Source organism: Thrips palmi, unplaced genomic scaffold, assembly GCF_012932325.1.
Source record: "Thrips palmi isolate BJ-2018 unplaced genomic scaffold, TpBJ-2018v1 HiC_scaffold_11, whole genome shotgun sequence".
NCBI lineage: Eukaryota > Metazoa > Arthropoda > Insecta > Thysanoptera > Thripidae > Thrips > Thrips palmi.
Genome location: NW_023144622.1, coordinates 9288561 through 9309376, shown reverse-complemented (window position 1 = coordinate 9309376; position 20816 = coordinate 9288561). Strand labels below are relative to the sequence as shown.

The window sequence follows — 20816 nt, the reverse complement described above, 5'->3', positions numbered from 1 at the left end:
AGTGTGCATCTGGTTCCAACATATGTTTAGCCATCTCAGGCAATTATTAGAGGAACTGTGAACAATTAAAGTTTTCGGCCATTTCATCACTAGGCTTAGGTGGTTTTGTGCACAGAATTTTTTTTCCTTCTATTTCTTTGTGATCAGAACCTCTTCTCTACAAACTGTAGTGTGTACACAGTATGAATCTACAGATGAGTTTGGATGAGTTAGGTATGCATCTGTAGGTGTATAGTCAGCCAAGTATGCATCTGTAGGTAGACGCATACTGAGTACACACTTCAGTTAGTAGAGTTGACACGCCTTGCATGAAGAACAAATTTCTTGTTATGACCAATCTCGGTACAATTTTACAACATCTTTTGCCATTATCTGTAAAATGAAAGTATATCATGAGTAATCTTCTATTTTGTTCTTCTCAATAATGGAAATACTATTGTTATCAGTAGGAAAGAATGTATTGAGGCACCGTGATAAAAAGGCTGACTGGTGTTTATTCCTAAAAAAGTGCACAAAGGTACGTTAACAACACTGAAATTGATTTATTAATTACTTGTCGATGCCCGGCAACGACGATTGTCGTTATTTGCTAGCGGCCACTTTCATGGTTAACTGTCTAAAAGAGCCCTCGAACCGGCTGCCGACCCAGGTTATGTTTCAATGCCCTGTTTCTTTCTCACAGATTATTATTGTCTGATCGTCACTCATTTTAAATGCCGCGAAAGCCCAAGGCCCGTCGCTTCAAACATATGAAATCTCACAATTTTTTTTTTTTTTTAGAGGATCCACTGGCTTCGGTTTGTGCTTGTTTGCTGAGTGACTTGAGGTGTTTGACATTGCTGAGATTTGTGTATTTACGTTCATCTTTGTTGTACCAGGATGAGAACAGCCAGTCTTCCATGGAAACTGATTCTTCCAGTGCATCTGTAGCATGTAACAGTTCTCTCGCAACTGAAGCATCTGCATCGAGTGTAGATGTTACTTGTAACACTTCTCAGGTAAGACCCAACAGTGACAAGCAATGTGAGTGTACTTAAAATTTCAAGCGTCTAAGGTCTGTCTTATATCTGTTGTAGGAAAATGTCTCTGCAGCAAGCCTGCCTTCGTTGGAACACAGCTATGCCAAGACCCCCATGGATTGCACTGTAATTGAGGATCCAGTTGCGCCTATTCCAAGTGCAGTTCCTATTGAGGTTCTACTGGAAGTGCGAGGACGTTTATTGGCAATTCTTCCAAAATACTGTGTTCCCATAGTCACCGATCAAAGTCAGGTGTCCGTAGTGCTCATATCAAGGCAAGCACAACTCAGTGTTCAAAGAAGTCTTCAGTTTCATGTAAATGGTGATGTGACTTTAAATGTGCACTGCAAGACAATACCCAGTGAAGCGTACACTGTTAAAAATAATCGTAAATTTACGACATTTTGTAGAACAATTATGTTGTTTTTAAACGACTTATTTTGTTACGACATAAGTCGTAAATATACGACTTGAGTCGTAAATGTACGACGTATTTTTCGCTAATTTTGATAGCGACACGTTTCGTTTTCAAACGAATTAAGTCGTAAAATTACCATTACAACTTAATCGTACGTTTACGAACAATCGTAAATTATCTTTGGAACATGTCGTGCAGTTATGACTTCAGTCATACATTTACGACTCTTGTCGTAAATTTGTGTTATGAATCGTAAATGAACGACGCAAATCGTAAATAAGCGAGCAAAATTGTAACTTTTCGCCAACTTTTCGGGGATTTCAGGTGTCAAAATATGTAATCGCGATTACGACATTGTCGTAGAGAAATGATTTTTTAGTCGTTCAGTTACGACGGAGTAGTTTAAGAACGATTTCCGTCGCTATGAAAATTAGCGACTTTTTTGTCGCTAATTTACGACAGAATTTCTAACAGTGTACGTGAAAAATGTTCAGCCTCCAATCCCTCTTGAAGATCTTGATGGTGTTGGGTACTTTGCGGACCGAGCTTTGGCCATTGTAAATGCTGTGCGTTTAATGGAAGTATGTGCCGGGGTTGACAATGATGACTATTCCCCTGCATGGGAAAGTTCTTCTCACATTGGCGTCATAGATGGAAACCCTTATAAAGAATGTACGTGTACTACCCTTCTTTTGGTGATTATTTTTGTATCGCCGAAATGTAGCGACATGTGTCACTCTTTGAATTTCAATGCAGACTGGCTGAAGGGAAATCGGGTTGTCAATATGCATCGTTCGCTACGCTTGCCTAGATCTTTTTACTTCAATGATGAGGGCACAGCGAATAGCAGCACGTCCCAATCACAATTGAAGGCGTCGTGGAAGCGTCCTCATTACGCGCCCCGCGCCAGGTCGGCGTTCAACTTGCGGATCATTGGACCGTAGAGGCCCTCCGAGTCGACCGGCACGAAAGGACTGACGCCGTTGTACTTCTCGAGAACCTGGTAGGACGCGCGGGCAGGCGGGGCCAGGGCGTTCCAGGTGTCGAGGACGTCCTGAAAAACGACACACCGGGTTAAGGTAAATAAAACAAATTGATACGGTGAAAGTTCAAAGTTGGTCTCGTTGAAGAACAACAATAGTTCCTTCAATGTGGAAAGTATACTGTAAGAATTAGTTGTTTTATGTTCCGGCAAATCGGGCACCCTAAATCGAAATTCATTATCAAATTTCCACTTTATTTGCAGAAACAGCGTTTGATCAGGTCCTTTTCAGGCATCAGGAAGAACTATCGTCTTTTCTGAAATGCCCACTTTAAGTATGGGGTCTCCTTACACCTTTTTCCAAACCTTTATCCCGAGGGGGTAAACACTTCAAGAAATCGTGTACAGACTACTCGGTATTACGCTGTATTACGGAGGTATTACACGTGTATTACGGCCTTAAAATGCAAAAATTTGGCACATTTGACCCGAAAAAGGTATTACGACCACGTGTATTACGCGTAATAAACGGTTTTTGTGTACAGGGTATTACGCGAGTGGTTACCCCCTCGCTTTATCCTCATAGTAACAACGCTATTGAGATTTTAACAACTCGGTTGAAAAAGAAAATAGAATCGTCAAGGAGTCGAAATTTGTTTTAGAGCCTTATCAAACCGATTGTGAGGAAAGAACTGATTTAACAAAACTCCGACTGGACGTCGCATTCCGATAATATACGGGAAATGTGAAAATTTATTCCGTTTTAGGTTGCCGACCTTTGTTAATTTCTTTGGTCCGAGAGTGAACTTTTTTCTTCGTGTGAGTTTCTAGACAATGGTGCACGGTGATCTTCCAGCCCGTCAATCTCAATTTTTCGGGCAGTTGTTATTGCATCGGGTATAGATTTTGCATCGACCTCGATCCAATCATTTGCGAAAAGGCCAGGGGAAACCATTGTAGGTTGGCCACCTTGGTGACCCTGTTTCACGTTTCAGTCTCACTTAAAAAAGCCTACGAAGCATTTGCTTCATAACCACGAAGAAAAAGAAGGCATTGTAGAATTGCTTCGTATTATGAATAAATGCTTTGTATTACAAAGGATTTCGCTTCGTAATACGAAGCATATCTTCGTAGATCTTACAATGCCTTCATTTTCTTCGTATTACAAAGCGATGTTTCATATACTTTTTTCTGTGCTCACCTGTGGAACGGTGACACTGTCGCTGCCGAGGGCGTAGAAGTTGCATGGCACAGTGGTTGCAGCTATGTTCACGTCTTCAGGGGTGGTTCGGTTGTATCGCCTCAAGTTCTCAGCCGGGCCGTAGTCGTAATACTTCATGTACTTAACTGGACCGAACAATCACACAATGAGCCGCGAGTGCTGTGCCACAGAAGGCTGTGAGCACGCACAAGGAAACTGCTGTACTTACTCCTGCCGACTTGTTGAAGGAAATAGTTGAAACCAGTTATCGACGTGCTGTCCAGTAAGTTCGAAAAAGAATAAGGGAAGTATGGCTGAAAATAAAATTTGAATAATTCAAGCAAAAAGAAGAACTAAGTGCTTTTTCTTTTCAAGATGGTCGCAAATTAACACAGAGAGCTTGAGAGTGTACTCAGTTCACGAGTGCTTTGTAGGTGCGGACTTTGAGGTGTGAACTGATTTAAGCACGCACTTGGAAGTGCATGCAAACTACACTTTTCTTTTCAGGAGCGTGTACTTGACCAAGCATGCGTTTGTAAGTGTGTACTTGCAAGCACGCATTTGTAAGTGTGTACTAAGTAGACAGTTAGGTTTGTAGTGTCCTATACTTAACCAAACGTGCACTTTCTGAAGTCTACTCTACGCACTCACGCCCCTTGTTTTCGTCAACTCACGTAATTTATCTCCCTGGTGTTCCCTCCGAGGATCTGGAAAACGTAGTAGCACGTTTTGGGGGAGATGCGACCACACAAGTTGTACAGCACCGAGTGTATCGCTGGGTTCATGAAGGCGAGTTCGTTGTGCAGAGTCAGTGCTCCGGCAGCCTGATGAAAAATTTTAACACAAAGGACTCGGTGAGTCGGTTTCCAAAGTTTCAATTTTGGGGGATTTTATGAATCCTACTTTCAAGCTTCACCAGGTTTCCGCCTGACACACTTGGAAACCACCTGGCACTATTTACCGTGAGGCCGTCGCGAAGAACGGACATTGTGTCGAAAACCGCAGAGTTAAGACGTCCGAGGTAGCCGATGGGAGCGAGCAGGTAGGTGCCTGCCAGGAACCTCTGGTATCGCTGGCCGTGCACGTGGTTCATGAAGAGCAGGGCGGTGCCGGACTGGTCCACGCCGAAGTAGCGCATTCTGGTGCTGTTCGTCTTCCGGTAGACGAATTCTATCTGGGCCGGCAGGTCGTAGACGCCCCAGTGGTACGCACTGCAGAGGATAGAACATTTAGACTTTTAGAACTGATAACTCACGTGAGGAGAGTCAGGGAGAAACAAAAAGCTACTGCCAACCTAAATAATTCAGAAACATATAAGTTTTAGAACCGTAGGATCTGGGTTTATTTCAGGAAGAACCATGTTTCTTTATAACAAAATGATTTGGCACTTCTTTAAAGACACAGTAACGTCAGGCACGTGCCACACATACAGACACACACGTCATGGTATCACTGAAAATGAACGAGTCATGATCAGGACTAAAATTTGGGGTGAGGAATTCTTTATCACCCAAATTTAGGTGATAATATTATCAGTATTTACTATGAAGCCGTACATGTAGCTGATACACCCTTCCCCGTCCAAATTTGGGTAAGGACGCCTTCCTTACCCAAATTTGGGTAATAAAGCACACCTCGCCCCAAATTAGGTATTGATCAAAAACATCACTGTTAAAAAAAATCTGAAAATTCAGACCAATTTTGTCAGACTTAGCGGTCTGAATCTGTGAATCAGAATCAGACTTCATTCTTAAAAATTTAGAGTTTTTGTCTTAGTTCTTAAACGCTTTGTCTGAAAGCTTGGTTCAGACTCGAAGTGTCTTAATGTTTCTACTCATTCTCAAAATTCATATGAACTTGCGTCAGACTTCCCAGACCTCAAGAGTCTGAATTTCGGATTCAGACTACTTTCTGAAATATGTTCAAACAAAAGAGAAAATTGGACAACTTTCTTCCAACCTAACATTGGGTCAACTCACAATCAGTCTTACATTCAATTTAATCCGACTCCGTTTCGGGGACTTAAGACAAAACGAAAGCATTTTTCTCTCCGCTAGGTGGCGCCAGTGTCGGTAAAGAGCCTGCTGTTGTTAAAAACGTTTTCTTCTGTTAAATTTTTAATATTTTTAACCCGAAATGGCTATCACTCTATCGGCTATGACGAAACACACGCTCCCATACCAAATTTATAACTGTGGCAAACGCACGAGTTTAACAATTGACATTGTTACCTCTCGCGGTTGGCTCCGTGCCGTCGTTTCCTAGGGTGCGTCATGCCAGCTCCAGATGAGTGCAGGGAAGAGTTCCTACTTCGGGGACATTTCCTTACACTCATTTGATTTACCTAGACGGTCCCTTGGAGTACGTCGATCCTTTGAGGATCGGATGCAAACATTATCATTGTAACGAGTTACGGGAAAATTTCCTGCTGCCACTTTCAGACAAAAAAAGTCTAGTGATTGAGACAATTTTGTCTGAATTTTTCAGACTACGACCTGCCTGGAAAGTTAAGACTTGTGTAAGTCTGAAAATTTCAGACCAGGATTTAGTCTAAATTTTCAGTACGATGTTCTGCATATTTACTTCAGTCAAAAAAGTCTGAATTTTCAGCAAAAATTTTTAACAGTGATTTCTTTCGCACATAAGCCTATGTGATGATCACTCTATTACGGAGCACTTACTAGAAGTCCCAGAATTCAGAGCTTGTGTCACTGAGACTTGTGTGTCCACGTCCAAAAGTGTAACCTCGGAAAGTGAACAGCCAAACGTCGTTGCATTCTCGCGCAAGACGGTACACTGAAAGCAGAATGCCGAACGCAGAGTTGCATGTGAGAAATACCAACAAACTGCAACACCCAAGTGCCCGCAAGCCCAATACGTATCAATCGAAGAGGTAACGGATTTGATTCACACATTTTGGTCGCAAAGAAAATGCATTTGCTCGACAAGATACACTAAAATTAGTAAACTAAGTACCCTGCGTTTTGTTTTTGTACAAAATATGTGGGGGTCGCTTTCCAGACCAAAAGGTACATATGTTCAAAGTTTTTTGTTTTTCGAGTTTTTAGCTTAATTGGTTCAAACAAGGTGGTTGGAAATAAATAGGCCCGCACGGCCTGATTCTTCTCCTATAGTATTGTCCTTTTCCATGCATAACATGTTTGCAGTATTTACTGAACACATTGTGCGGCTCAATTTACAGAGTAGCCACACGACACGACTAACCCAGGCTGTTTTCCTTGATGTAGATAAAGGACGCTGCATTGGAAAGGATCCCTGGCGGAATAACAACAACAGAACGATACGAGGCGCACGTTCCGTTTCGAACTCGGAACACTCCAAGGATGTAGCCGTCCGAAGTCGTCACGTTGTAAGCCTCTCCGACGAAGCCGAATTTCGGCGCTTCCTGGTCCTGGAACAAGGCATCCAAAGCACGAGCGTGTCTATAAAATGTTTGGGTAGAGACTAAAACTTACGAGCTGAGACACGAGTTTGTGGGGGAATTGGTTGATTCACCGTCAGTCCAGCTTACCGGCCGGAGGTATGGAGGCACAGGCAGCGCAGCGTCGGCCACAAGGGCCACCAAGGCCGAGAGGTTTGTCACGATGTCCGAGGAGAACTGCGTGATGTTGTTCTGCAGCAGCGCGGACTGAAGCAGCGGGTTGAGCAACGCCGTGTAGGGCGCCACGGCTCCGAGCAGGGCGCCGGGGATGGGAGCCAACCCAGCAACCACGTCCACCACTGGGTCTAGGACACTCTCAACCGGGTCCAAAATGTCCCCAATCGCGTCCACGACTGGCAGGAACAGAAACAGTGTAAGGAATTCGCCAGGAGGGTCTATACCCGCGGATGTGCCACAGCTTGGAAATTACGTGCCTGATCCCGATCCTGGTAGAACTTGGCTGTTAGCAGAGGGTGGCCCGCCAGTCACGACCAGCAGGGCAAGGGGCACCAACGCCCAAAGCTTGCAGGGCAGCATCCTGAACATGTGAAGCAACCACTCGTTTTCGTATGAGGCATTTACAAGCTTTCTTCGTAACGTTTTCCCTTAAAAAAAACTAAAAAAAACCTCTATTTGACAATATGCGAATTAATAAAGACACGCAACCTATACTACTTTAGAAAAAGTTAAATTTCAGAGGTCCCATTCAAAAGATCTTATCTTACCGTTTCAGTCCCCATGGGAACATCCACGTGGATGAGACGTGGACGCAACGTTAATTTTCACGTGGAATCGACGTGGATGGTCGATTCGACAATCGAGTAGAAACGTCCAAGTCAAACTACGTGGATGCAACGTGGATTCAGCAACTCGCCCTATCCACCAACCATCGATGTTACATCGAGGCGCGTACCGGTCATTCTGAGCTTGGTGAAGCATAATTCGATTGAGTCGATAATCGATGTGAAATCTATGACTTAACCTACCCGGCATTCATGTTAGAAAGTCCTCTCGCGGTTGATCACCGTGAGGACGTCTAAAAAATCATACGTTGATCACCGTGAGGACGTCGTAAAAATCATACGATCGAGACATGTCCTATGAGGACCACGACAAGTCCACCTAAGTTGTCCGATGGGCGTTGTATTATGGCTCCGGGATATGGTGAATTGGCATCCTACTTGCAGGTCGAGAGTGTAAGGAAAGACAGGAATATCAGCAGGCCCTCTGTCGGTAGCTTTCAAAACTAATCGAGTTCCAAAGTCCTCGCATAATCTTCGTTGAATCCACGTGGAAGTCCGAATCCTCTGCGATGAATCCGGCTCAGACAGACACGACCATGATACAATGAATTTGGATACGTGTGATCGACATTGAGATCGTGTAGAAAAGTTAAGGCGCTCAATCCTCATACCATTGATATCGATAGGACCGCTCTGGATACTCGTCACAAGGTCACCGCATTATCGACGTAGACACAACGTCCCTCAAATCCGTTGGACTATCCACGTAGAGTCAACGTTGATTTACAATGGACCACTATATACGCCTAAATCGATGTTAAATCAACGTGAAAGTCACGTGGATTTAAGGTAGAAAAATGCTATCCACCTAATCCACCTATCTCACGTGGATTCTACGTGGACGATACGTGGTTGTTCCCATGGGGGCGTACGAAAGATTTTATCTTGTCGTTTCCGCACACTGAATCTTATCTTGAACGAGAGCGAATTTCGCATCTTAAAATAAAACGGGATCATGATGTTATCGACGCCAACTTGAAGAGGAAAGATGAAAGAGACCAGTGGTGCTTTGTAGAACTGCATTCCGTTCACTCACTTATGCGTCCTAGATGATCGAACTTGGCGAAATTGGCTAGCGTTTAAGTTAAGATTCTTAATACGGGAACGACCAAATGTTTCATACGGAAACTGCGAGACAAGATCTGAACAGAAACCCTGAAATTGAACCACTCCCTAACTTTTCTTTCGTACATATTATGACCTTAAACTTAGGTAACATCGATCTAACTGGTGATCAGTCAGAAATCATAGTAAAATCCTGGATATTAAAAATGCTTGGGTAACACTTGCAAGCTTCTACCGACACATGGTAAACTGATAGAAGCCCCTACACAACCAGGAGAATTAGTTGCTTATTTCCTCGCGCTTCATCATCATTGAGAAAAGCTCGTAATCCAACGAATTTTTACTCGATTGCAAAAAAAGTCATGCAAAGGTTATTAAAATGTTAACTGTAAAAACGAGGATGGAAAGTGGATCGTCCTCGAACACCCACCGACCTGCTGAGAAGACGTTGACAACAGCTGTGACTTTCAGCAAAGCCCACGGATCTTCCGTCGAGAAGGCGGTGTGCGAAAGTGGCGTGCCATAGCGTATCGCGGCTCAAATACCACGCCATGGCTTACCAAAGAGTGGGCTGAGGTAACGCCGATTATCGCTTATCTTGTTACCGGGCCCATCACGGTGTAGGAGAGAGTGACGCGGCGGCACGGGTCCGCCTGGGCTGGTCCCAGAGAGGGGACGGGCTAGGGCACCCGCGTGCCACCGAGGCTAGCCACGAAGCTCGGGACGCATGGTATGGAGGATTTAGGCAAGTGTCAGCACTTCGGCTCTCCCGACTGGCCCGAGAACCTGTCCCCGCTGCTTTACTCCCACATCGACTGAGAATCTTTCAACATTTTTCTTCATGAGGGGAAAGATAAAAGAAACCTGTGGTGCTTTGTGACTACATTTCGCTTACTTACTTATGCTCGCTTACGTTAAAGATAAGATTCTTTAAGGTAAAAAAATCTATTCTAGGCGTATTTAAAGTATAAATTTTGAATAAGTGGCCAAAATAGCTTTGGTATGATCCCTTGACTGCGTTTTGCAACATAGCAGCATCTTCTGCCAATCTCGTGTGCTGAGCTACGGCCGTCTACACTGATAAAAATTTTGTCGTAACTTAGCGACACATTTATCGCTAACTTTTTTAGCGAGAAGATTTGTTGTGGAACGAGTAGCTTGTTAAAGCGTAGTCGTCTTGGAACTAAGTGATAATTTCACAACGACTTACTTGTAATGACGCACCAACAATAATACATCAACGACAAGTGTTGAAAGTCCAAAAGAAATTTTGTAATGTCTGCGACAATATTCATAGAGTACTTTTGTCACTTAATTTATTTTGCATGGTTTTTTTAAACAATAGTCATTTTCATATGACTTAGAAGAACGAAATAGATGATTATTCATAATTTGCATTAATTGAGCAGACAATTTTGCAAAAGACGTTTCCACACAAATTGTATCGTAAAGAGTGATAACGAGAATTTTTTTCTTCAACGACAAAATGTCGCTTACTAGACTCAACGACATTTGTTTCGCTTTGGTTCATGATGAAATTCTATGTTTTGGAACGACTAAATTTTCACTCATCTGATTGTTTCTGTACAACCATTTTTTAACAATGTAAAGAATATGCTGTTTCGGCCCTCAATTGATTTGGAACCAATGCGGGTCAACAATTTTTAAAGCGACCCAACCCGTCGCTTATTTCCTCGTGTTTCTTCATGGAAAAAAGCTCGTAATCCGAATTTTTTTTACGAGGACATTCTTGAATCAACGCACGTTTATTCAAAAAATCTTTCAACCATTTTTTTTTTTGTGAGCACACTTATTCCAGGAACGTGACATCCATAGAAATGAATGTGCCAAGACGTCCGTTCCTTTAAACATTGTGTCTCTTTCGTTTGATGGTCAGCCATAAATTAGGTTCTTCACAATCAAGCCATTGATACATCGCTCAAAGGAACGCGAGCAATCCAGAGTACTTAAACTTTACGAAAAAAAACCTGTTTTGATCGTTTCTGAGTCACTCCTGAAGCGCTGCATGTAGAGGTGGGAATTGGGCGTTCGTCGCACTCAGAATTTGGCATGGACTGAAACTGGGCATAACTTTTTGGGCTGTCCAGTTTCTCAACAACTTATATCATCAAGAAATTTGCCTTACACTCTCAGCCGTTTACTGACTATTTCTCATTAGCAGACGCATTTCTGTAAGCAACCATAATACTTAGTATTTTTTGTCAGTTTTACTTAGCAATTACTAATTAAGGGAGAGGGGGGCAAATAGTGACAGATAATTTCTTTTCGGTCCTACAGGCGTCTTAATGGACATTTTCCCATTTTTTAAAAATAAAACTGAAGTATGGTATTATTTGAGTAAGAAAAGGTAGCATTCGAGTTGCCTGAGTCACACAAATCCCTTCCAAAAGCTTTTCTGGTAAACCTTGCAACTGTCACTAATTACCCCACCCTGGGGTAAATAGTGACAGCTTGGGGGTACATAGTGACACTATCAATTTCCTTTGATAAACCTCCCTTCTTGACATCACAAAATAGTTATAAAATGTTTTTAAGTGTTTTCTGAAATGTTAACCGTGCCAAATCTAAATTAAGAGGAAAAACTCAATATTTTTCTATCAAAGAGGATACAGATGTTTAGGGGTTTCCAAATGTGAGGAGCAGCGGCTTTGCCGTTTACCATATGTTAGCAGCTGCACTTCTTGTGTACTCTCACTGAAACAGACCCTTCCACAACGTTTGACGGCTAATATTCTTGAAGGTCCTACATCTAGTTTAGGTTAGGTCAGGTTGATCATTTTATAAACACCCCGTTTAATTTCTTTTTACAAGAAGATTTAATGTTTTGAGTATTAACATTCTATTTTGTTACTAAAATACTTCTTTGTACTGGTAGAATGATCCTGGAGGACATGGAAACAGTCACTTTCCAGTTAATTAAGAAAAGCTAAAATTCATATTGAGCGCAAAGTTTCTTCGACAAGAATTGAGACCAGACCTCAAAAAATTTGTAACGCTTCACCTCAAACCTAAAATGGTCCAACCTAACATAAAGACCAAAAAATTAACAGCCTAATAAAAAACATAAACAAAAGTCAAAAATTTGGCATATTAATTCAAAAATGCCAGTAGACGAGAGTCACTATTTACCCCAAATTTTTGTCACTATTTACCCCATGAGACAAAGTAAACTTTGCAACTTAACCTCCTTCATCCAGATGGACTGATACATTAAATATTTGGTCGATATGACGTATTGACATGTAGAGCAAACGGAGAAACATATGATAAGCTTTCAAATATCATTAAAGACATGCTAGGACTTCAAATATGGAAAGAAAATTTAGGTTATGCCTCGTTTCCGGAGGGTCAATTTCACAATTTAATGACGCCCTTCCACTTCTCTCTCTTCACCACCTTCTCAAAACATCGTTTTGGACTTGAAACGAAGCTTATGAAAAATTTTGAGGGCAGAAATCGCGCGGGAACAGTACGAAACACGAACTGTCACTATGTGCCCCACTCTCCCTTACTGTACTGATATTACAGTTTTCTTTGTAAATTACAAAGAAATTTTTAAGTATTTAAGAACTAAATACTAAGTATTATGGTTGCTTACAGAAATACGTCTGCTAATGAGAAATAGTCAGTAAACGGCTGAGAGTGTAACCCATGACGCAGCATGCATTCATGAGTTAAAACTCATTTTCTACCGTTGAGACGAATGGTGTCTGATGTTTCTGCAGCGCCAAATTTGACCAGGATCTGCACTCAGAGAACCTTGCTACACTCTAAATTTTCCATAATACGAAGGAAATGGCGCAAACCTAATACGAAGGTGGTTTCTTCGTATTCGAAGGTTTGTTTTGTTTGCATCTTACAATGAAAAAGCCAGAAAGATTCGTATTACGAAGAAATGTTACTTCGTATTATGCTTGCGCCGAATTTACTATAACATACGAATAACATAGGTCAAATTCATTGTAGGACATTTAGAGTGCAGCCTTTCTTTTGGCGATTCATTTGTGTGCTACCTTTCTTTTGGTGATACTTTTTGTACCTCCGAAAATTAGCGACATGTGTCACTCTTTGAATTTCATTAAAGACTGGCTGAAGGGAAATCGGGTTGTGAATACGCATCGTTCGCTACGCTTGCCTAGATCTCTTTTACTTCAATGATGAGGGTACAGCGAAATAGAAGCACGTCCCGATCACAACTGAAGGGGTCGTGGAAGCGTCCTCGTCACGCGCCCCGCGCCAGGTCGGCGTTCAACTTGCGGATCATTGGACCGTAGAGGCCCTCCGAGTCGACCGGCACGAAAGGACTGACGCCGTTGTACTTCTCGAGAACCTGGTAGGACGCGCGGGCAGACGGGGCCAGGGCGTTCCAGGTGTCGAGGACGTCCTGAAAAACGACACACCGGGTTAAAGTAAATAAAACATATTGATACGGTGAAGGTTCAAGGTTGGTTTCGTGAAAGAGAAGAACTACAATAGTTCCATCAATGTGGAAAGTAAACTGTAAGAACTAGTTGTTTGATGTTCCGGCAAAGCTGGCACCCAAAATCGAAATTCATTATCAAATTTTCACTTTATCTCCGGAAACAGCGTTTGATCAGGTCCTTTTCAGGCATCAGGAAGAACTATCCTCTTTCTTGAAATGCCTTCTTCAAGTATGAGGTCTCCTTACACCTTTTTCCAAACCTTTATCCTCATAGTAACAACGCTATTGAGATTTTGATAACTCGATTGAAAATAAAATAGAATCTTCAAGGAGTCGAAATTTGTTTAAGAGCCTTATCAAGCCGATTGTGGGGAAAGAACTGATCCAACTACACTGCGACTGGACGTCGCATTCCAAAAATATTCGGGAAATGTGAAAATTTATTCCGTTTTAGGTTGCCGACCTGAGTTCATTTCTTTGGTCCGAGAGTCAACTTTTCTCCTCGTGTGAGTTTCTAGACAATGGTGCACGGACGGTGGTCTGGTGACCTTCCAGCCTGTAAATCTCAATTTTTCGGGCAGTTGTTATCTACAGCATCGGGTATAGATTTTGCATCGACCACGATCCAATCATTTGTGAAAAGGCCGGGGAAACCATTGTAGGATGGCCACATAGGTGACCCTGTTTCACGTTTCAGTCTCACCTGTGGCACGGTGACACTGTCGCTGCCGAGGGCGTAGAAGTTGCATGGCACAGTGGTTGCAGCTATGTTCACGTCTTCAGGGGTGGTTCGGTTGTATCGCCTCAAGTTCTCAGCCGGGCCGTAGTCGTAATACTTCATGTACTTAACTGAACCGAACAATCACACAATGAGCCGCGAGTGTTGTGTAAGGCTGTAAGCACGCACGAGGAAACTGCTGTACTTACTTCTGCCAACTTGTTGAAGGAAATAGTTGAAACTAGTTATCGACGTGCTGTCCAGTAAGTTCGCAAAAGCATAAGGAAAGTACGGCTGAAAATAAAATTTGAATAATTCAAGCAAAAATTCAAGATGCTGGCAAATTAACACAGAAAGCTTGAGAGCGTACTCAGTGCACGCGTCGCGTGGGAACGAGTCCTTTGTAGGTGCGGACTTTGAGGTGTGAACTAATTTAAGCACGCACCTGGAAGTGCATGCAAACTACACTTCTCTTTTCAGGAGCGCGTGACATTACGTTGAAACCGAGCGTGGCATAATGCTCAAAGGAGTGTGACATGTTCTCACGCTCGTTTTAATGTGATGTCAAGCTCCTGAGATGAGAGTATAGGCACGTACTTGAAAGGGTACTATACTTAACCAAACGTGCACTTTTCTAAAGTCTACTCTACGCACTCACGCCCCTTGTTTTCGTCAACTCACGTAGTTGATCTCCCTGGTGTTCCCTCCGAGGATCTGGAAAACGTAGTAGCACGTGATGGGGGAGATGCGACCACACAAGTTGTACAGCACCGAGTGTATCGCTGGGTTCATGAAGGCGAGTTCGTTGTGCAGAGTCAGTGCTCCGGCAGCCTGATGAAAAATTTTAACACAAAGGACTCGGTGAGTCGGTTTCTAAAGTTTCAATTTTGGGGGATTTTATGAATCCTACTTTCAAGCTTCACCAGGTTTCCGCCTGACACAAGTGGATCCCGGGAAACGACTTGGCACTATTTACCGTGAGGCCGTCGCGAAGAACGGACATTGCGTCGAAAACCGCGGACTTAAGACGTCCGAGGTAGCCGATGGGAGCGAGCAGGTAGGTGCCTGCCAGGAACCTCTGGTATCGCTGGCCGTGCACGTGGTTCATGAAGAGCAGGGCGGTGCCGGACTGGTCCACGCCGAAGTAGCGCATTGTGGTGCTGTTCGTCTTCCTGTAGACGAACTCTATCTGGGCCGGCAGGTCGTAGACGCCCCAGTGGTACGCGCTGCAGAGGATAGAAGATTTAAACTTTTAGAACTGATAACTCACGTGAGGAAAGTCAGAGAGAAACAAAAACTACTGCTATAAAAGTCTTAGAACCGTAGGATCTGGGTTTATTTCAGAAAAAGGAACCTTCACCATATGTTTCTTTAGGACAAAATGATTTGGCACTTCTTTCAAGACGCAATAACGTCAGGCACGTGCCACACATACAGACACACACGTCATGGTATCACTGAAAATGAACGAGTCATGATCAGGACTATAATTTGAGGTGAGGAATTTTTTATGACCCAAATTTGGGTGATAATACTATGTTGCCGTTCATGTAGCTGATACACCCTTCCTCACCCAAATTTGGGTGATAAAGCACACCTCGCCCCAAATTAGGCATTGATCAAAACCATCCTTTCTCACATAGTGATAATCACTCTATTAATAAGCACTTACTAGAAGTCCCAGAATTCAGAGCTTGTGTCGCTGAGACTTGTGTGTCCACGTCCAAAAATGTAACCTCGGAAAGTGAACAGCCAAACGTCGTTGCATTCTCGCGCAAGACGGTACACTGAAAGCAGAATGCCGAACGCAGAGTTGCATGTGAGAAATACCAACAAACTGCAACACCCAAAGTGCCCGCAAGCCCAATACGTATCAATCGAAGAGGTAACGGATTTGATTCACAGATTTTGGTCGCAAAGAAAGTGCACTCTACAAATCAAAGAGTGTACATGGTACGCTCTAACTGGAGCATGCCTGCAAGCACGCTCTAACTAGCGCATGCCTGCCAGGCATGCACTAACTAGTGCATACATGCCATGTACACGCTAACTGAAGCATTCATTTACTGCATAAGGGATAGGGAGTTTTCTGCATCAGGAAGCGTGTACATGGCATGTATGCTCTAGTTAGTGCATGCTTGGCAGGCATGCGCTAGCTAGAGCGTGCTTGCAGGCATGCTCCAGTTAGAGCATACTATGTACACTCTTTGATTTGTAGAGCATTTGCCTGTCAAGATGCACTAAAATCAGTAAAATAAGTACCCAGCGTTTTGTTTTTGTACAAAATATGTGGGGGTCGCGTTCCAGACCAAAAAAAAGGTACATATGTTAAAAATTGTGTTTTTTTTTCGATTCTTAGCTTAATTGGTTCAAACAAGGTGGTTGGAAATAAATAGGCCTGCACGACTTGACTCTACTCCTATGGTATTGTCCTTTTCTATGCATAACATGTTTGCCGTCTTTACTGAACACATTGTGCGGCTCAATTTACAGAGTAGCCACACGACTAACCCAGGCTGTTTTCCTTGATGTAGATAAAGGAAGCCGCATTGGAAAGGATCCCTGGCGGAATAACAACAACAGAACGATACGAGGCGCACGTTCCGTTTCGAACTCGGAACACTCCAAGGATGTAGCCGTCCGAAGTCGTCACGTTGTAAGCCTCTCCGACGAAGCCGAATTTCGGCGCTTCCTGGTCCTGGAACAAGGCATTCAAAGCACGAGCGTGTCTATAAAATGTTTGGGTACAGACTAAAACTTGGGAACTGAGACACGAGTTTGTGGGGGGATTGGTTGATTCACCGTCAGTCCAGCTTACCGGCCGGAGGTATGGAGGCACAGGCAGCGCAGCGTTGGCCACAAGGGCCACCAAGGCCGAGAGGTTTGTCACGATGTCCGAAGAGAACTGCGTGATGTTGTTCTGCAGCAGCGCGGACTGAAGCAGCGGGTTGAGCAACGCCGTGTAGGGCGCCACGGCACCGAGCAGGGCGCCGGGGATGGGAGCCAATCCAGCAACCACCTCCACCACTGGGTTTAGGACACTCACAACCGGGTCCAAAATGCCCCCAATCGCGTTCACGACTGGCAGGAACAGAAACAGTGTAAGGAATTCGCCCGGAGGGTCTATACCCGCGGATGTGCCACAGCTTGAAAATTACGTGCCTGATCCCGATCCCGGTTGAACTTGGCTGTTAGCAGAGGGTGGCCCGCCGATCACGACCAGCAGGGCAAGGGGCACCAACGCCCAAAGCTTGCAGGGCAGCATCCTGAACATGTGAAGCAACCACTCGTTTTCGTATGAGGCATTGACAAGCTTTCTTCGTAGCGTCCCCCGCCCCCAAGAAAAAAAAAACTCTATTTGACAACATGCGAACTAATGAAGACACGCAACCTATACCACTTGAGAAACAGTTAAATTTGAGAGGTCCCATTCAAAAGATCTTATCTTACCGTTTCAGTGCAAAAGATTATATCTTGCGGTTTTCGCATACAGAATCTTATCTTGAACGCGAGTGAATTTCGCATCTTAAAATAAAACGGTTTCATGATGTTATCGACGTTAACTTGAAGAGGAAAGATGAAAGAAACCAGTGGTGCTTTGTAGAACTGCAATCCGTTTAGTTACTTATGCGTCCCAGATGATCGAACTTGGGGAAATTGGCGTGCGTTACAGGTAAGATTCTTAATACGGGAACGACCAAATGTTTCATACGGAAACTGCGAGATAAGATCTGAACAGAAACCCTAAAATTGAACCTCTTCCTAACTTTTCTTTCGTATTATGACCTTAAACTTAGGTAACATCGATTTAACTGGTGATCAGTCTGAAATTATAGTAAAATCCTGGATATTATGAATGCTTGGGTAACACAAGCAAGTTTCTACCGACACATATGGTAAACTGATACAAGCCCCTATACAACCAGGAGAATTGGTTGCTTATTTCCTCGTGCTTTATCTTCATGGAGAAAAGCTCGTAATCCAACGAATTTTTAACGAGGACATTCTTATATCAGCACGTTCATTCAAAACTTAATTCTTTTTCGTGAGCACACTCATTCCAGGAACGTGACATCCATTGAAACGAGTGTGACAAGATGTCCGTTCCTTTAAACATTGTGTCTCTTTCGTTTGGATGTAAATCAGCTTCTTTACACCTAAGCGAATGAGACATCGCTCAAAGCCCTTAGGGCCGCAACCGTCCGGCGCACTACGACCTTTAGGTGGCGGTCAGACACAAAAGTCTCGCCATTTTGTGTTGAGACTTTTGTGTCTGACCGTTTTGTGGCGAGACTTTTTTGTCTGACCAAATTTTGGCGGGACTTTCAGGTCTGACCAAAACTTCACTGTAAATCCAAAGGCAATAATTTTAGTACCTTTTTTGGCGATACAATTGATAGTATTGCCAATAAACGGCATTACGGAAAAGTATTGCCTCCAAAACGGCGATACACGAAAGGATCGCCAAAATTTGGCGATACTTTGGAGTATTGCCACGATTTGGCAATAAACATCGAACAAATCAAGGGCACAAGACTTTGGTTTAATGCCGTAGTTTTGGCATTACCCAAAAGTATAGCCAAATTTTGACGATACTACTGTGTATCGCCGTTCTGAAGGCATTACTTTTCCGAAGGGCCGTTTATTGGCAATACTCAATTGCATCGCCAAAAAATGTACTTTAGTATCGCCTTTGCATTTGCAGTGTTGGCGAGGGTTTTCGTTCAGAATATCATTTTGGTGAAAGTTCTTTTTGCAGTGGCTGGACTGCATCTCGATTCGTTCGTCAAATTTATGGCAATATTCTTGTTCCTTGGTCTATGGGCTGACTTCCCATTTTCAGCCACCGCCATCCCCGGCGTAGTTAAGTAACTCACATATGAAGGTAAAACACTGTGGCAAAAACCTACGGAAAATTCTGTAAGCAGCTTGTGGGAATTCTCCGTAGCCCCCTTATCAATATTCTCCGTAGGCTCTTACAGTATTTTCCGTAGGACCGCACAGTATTCTCCGTAGGACCTTACAGTGATCTCCGTAGGACTATACAGTCTACCAGGTCCTACGGAGAAGACTGTGCGGACTCACAGAGAATACTGTACGGCCCTACGGAGAATTCTGTAACAGCCTACGGAGAATATTGACAAGAGGGCTACGGAGAATCCTGGCAAAAAAATTAACAGAATTTTCCGTACCTTTTTGCCACAGTGAAAAGTGATGAAGTCAGAAAGGTTCACTCAGAATAACCCCCTGACATGAGTCACCCTTCAAAATTGTCATGACCGACTCGAAACCTTATTGCAAATCAGCGGGTGGAAACTCGATTGCAAAAAAAGTCATTCAAAGGTTTTTATAATGTTAACTATGAAAACGAGGATGGAAAGTGGAACGTCTCAAACACCGCGTTCCGGAATTGAGAGTGCACCTCGGGAAACTGAGGACTTCCTAAGCATAAGTACACGAGATCGATACACTCTTAGGCCTATATGGACTCTTTTCTCTCTCTTGCTTACAACGTTTTTTGAGCAAACATAAACTTTACTATCTTCTATGCTCAATTTTAAAGATAAAATTGTCAATAGATCATGTAGACATTGAAAAGTACATTGCAAATGACAAAAAGTCAGGTTAAATGGGCTCAATACATTATACAATGAACAAAATAGTGCATAGCTACAGAGAAAATAGTACATGTTGCGTTGGCAAGAGATAAAAAGTCAATACGAGACTGAGAGTGTATGGTCGAAACGGGCATCTTTCATCATGTGAGAAGAGCAGTCGTGAGTGATCCGAGCTCCACTCTACCAAAAATGTCCTGTCAATGCCGTTATTATTACCAGTTTTCACTGTAGGACAATTCACAGCGTTTACTGTGATCTGCTCACGGGATTCACTGTGATCTGGTTCGCGGTGTTCACTGTGATCTGGTCCCCAGTAAACACTGTGAGTTTGACGCCGCTGAGCACCGAAGACTGCAAATCAGGCTCCAGTTCACGGCGTTTACTGTGGCCAGATCACAGTGAACACTGTGACCGAGATCACAGTGAACGCTGTGAACTAGTTCACAGCAAACGCCGTGAATTGCATAACAGCAAACATTGGTAATAAATTAACGGCGTTGACAGGACATTTTTTGTAGAGTGATGCAGAGACCTTCTTGACTTTAAAGTTTGAGAGTGCACTGCAAACCTAACTGTCTACTAAGTACACACTTACAAATGCATGCTTGCAAGAACACACTTACAAACGCATGCTTGACGCATGGAGTTAAACGGCGTCAAGCATGCGTTTGTAAGTGTGTACTTGCAAGCATGCATTTGTAAGTGTGTACTTGGCCAAGCATGCGTTTGTAAGTGCGTGCTTGCAAGCACGCATTTGTAAGTGTGTACTTAGTAGACAGTTAGGTTTGTAGTGTGGTGTGTCAAACTTGCCTAAAAAGTGCTGCGTACACAGGATGTACCTGGATGTCCACCACTGTGGCACAACGGCTATTCTAGGGACTTAAGTATGCGACGAAAACAATTCCACTGAGCAGCTGTTATGCGGTCGAGTTGTGCAACGTGACCCAACGAGTGGTGGACAAGGGCACGGCCACGATACGCTTTTGCTTCTCCCATGAGCCTACCTCCTAGCCGAAACACGTTTGTGAGGCATGTTATAGTTTCGACTCACGTTGGGCGCTGTATTTAGTCACGACGGCGGAATTGGCGTCACTCCTGACGTCGAT

At 43.4% G+C, this 20816-nt stretch overlaps 3 protein-coding genes across 5 annotated transcripts; 1 reads left to right on the top strand and 2 right to left on the bottom strand.

The window, feature by feature from the left end:
- The first annotated feature begins 870 nt into the window (after positions 1-870).
- LOC117639731 lies at positions 871-2181 on the top strand. Its single transcript, XM_034375607.1, has 4 exons — positions 871-998; positions 1077-1407; positions 1900-2109; positions 2162-2181. The coding sequence occupies exons 1-4, from the start codon at positions 900-902 to the stop codon at positions 2179-2181; spliced, it is 660 nt and encodes a 219-aa protein (XP_034231498.1). The 5' UTR covers positions 871-899.
- Positions 2182-2235: 54 nt separating this feature from the next.
- Positions 2236-9519, bottom strand: LOC117639460 (gastric triacylglycerol lipase-like). Of its 2 annotated transcripts, none has more exons than XM_034375137.1 (10): positions 9365-9519; positions 7497-7600; positions 7153-7415; positions 6846-7032; positions 6302-6416; positions 4582-4831; positions 4295-4444; positions 3850-3934; positions 3621-3766; positions 2236-2491 (listed from the first exon to the last, which is right to left on the bottom strand). In XM_034375137.1, the coding sequence occupies exons 1-10, from the start codon at positions 9481-9483 to the stop codon at positions 2330-2332; spliced, it is 1581 nt and encodes a 526-aa protein (XP_034231028.1). In that variant the 5' UTR covers positions 9484-9519; the 3' UTR covers positions 2236-2329. The 2 variants fall into 2 exon arrangements, with proteins under 2 accessions (XP_034231028.1, XP_034231029.1); XM_034375138.1 differs by having other exon boundaries at positions 9361-9450.
- Positions 9520-13072: 3553 nt separating this feature from the next.
- LOC117639464 (gastric triacylglycerol lipase-like) lies at positions 13073-20710 on the bottom strand. 2 transcript variants are annotated; one of them, XM_034375145.1, is made up of 10 exons: positions 20521-20709; positions 17255-17358; positions 16911-17173; positions 16604-16790; positions 15765-15879; positions 15069-15318; positions 14774-14923; positions 14302-14386; positions 14078-14223; positions 13073-13335 (listed from the first exon to the last, which is right to left on the bottom strand). In XM_034375145.1, exons 2-10 carry the CDS (start codon positions 17355-17357, stop codon positions 13174-13176), a joined length of 1461 nt encoding a protein of 486 aa, XP_034231036.1. In that variant the 5' UTR covers position 17358; positions 20521-20709; the 3' UTR covers positions 13073-13173. The 2 variants fall into 2 exon arrangements, with proteins under 2 accessions (XP_034231036.1, XP_034231035.1); XM_034375144.1 differs by having other exon boundaries at positions 13174-13335; positions 20550-20710.
- Positions 20711-20816: the final 106 nt, after the last annotated feature.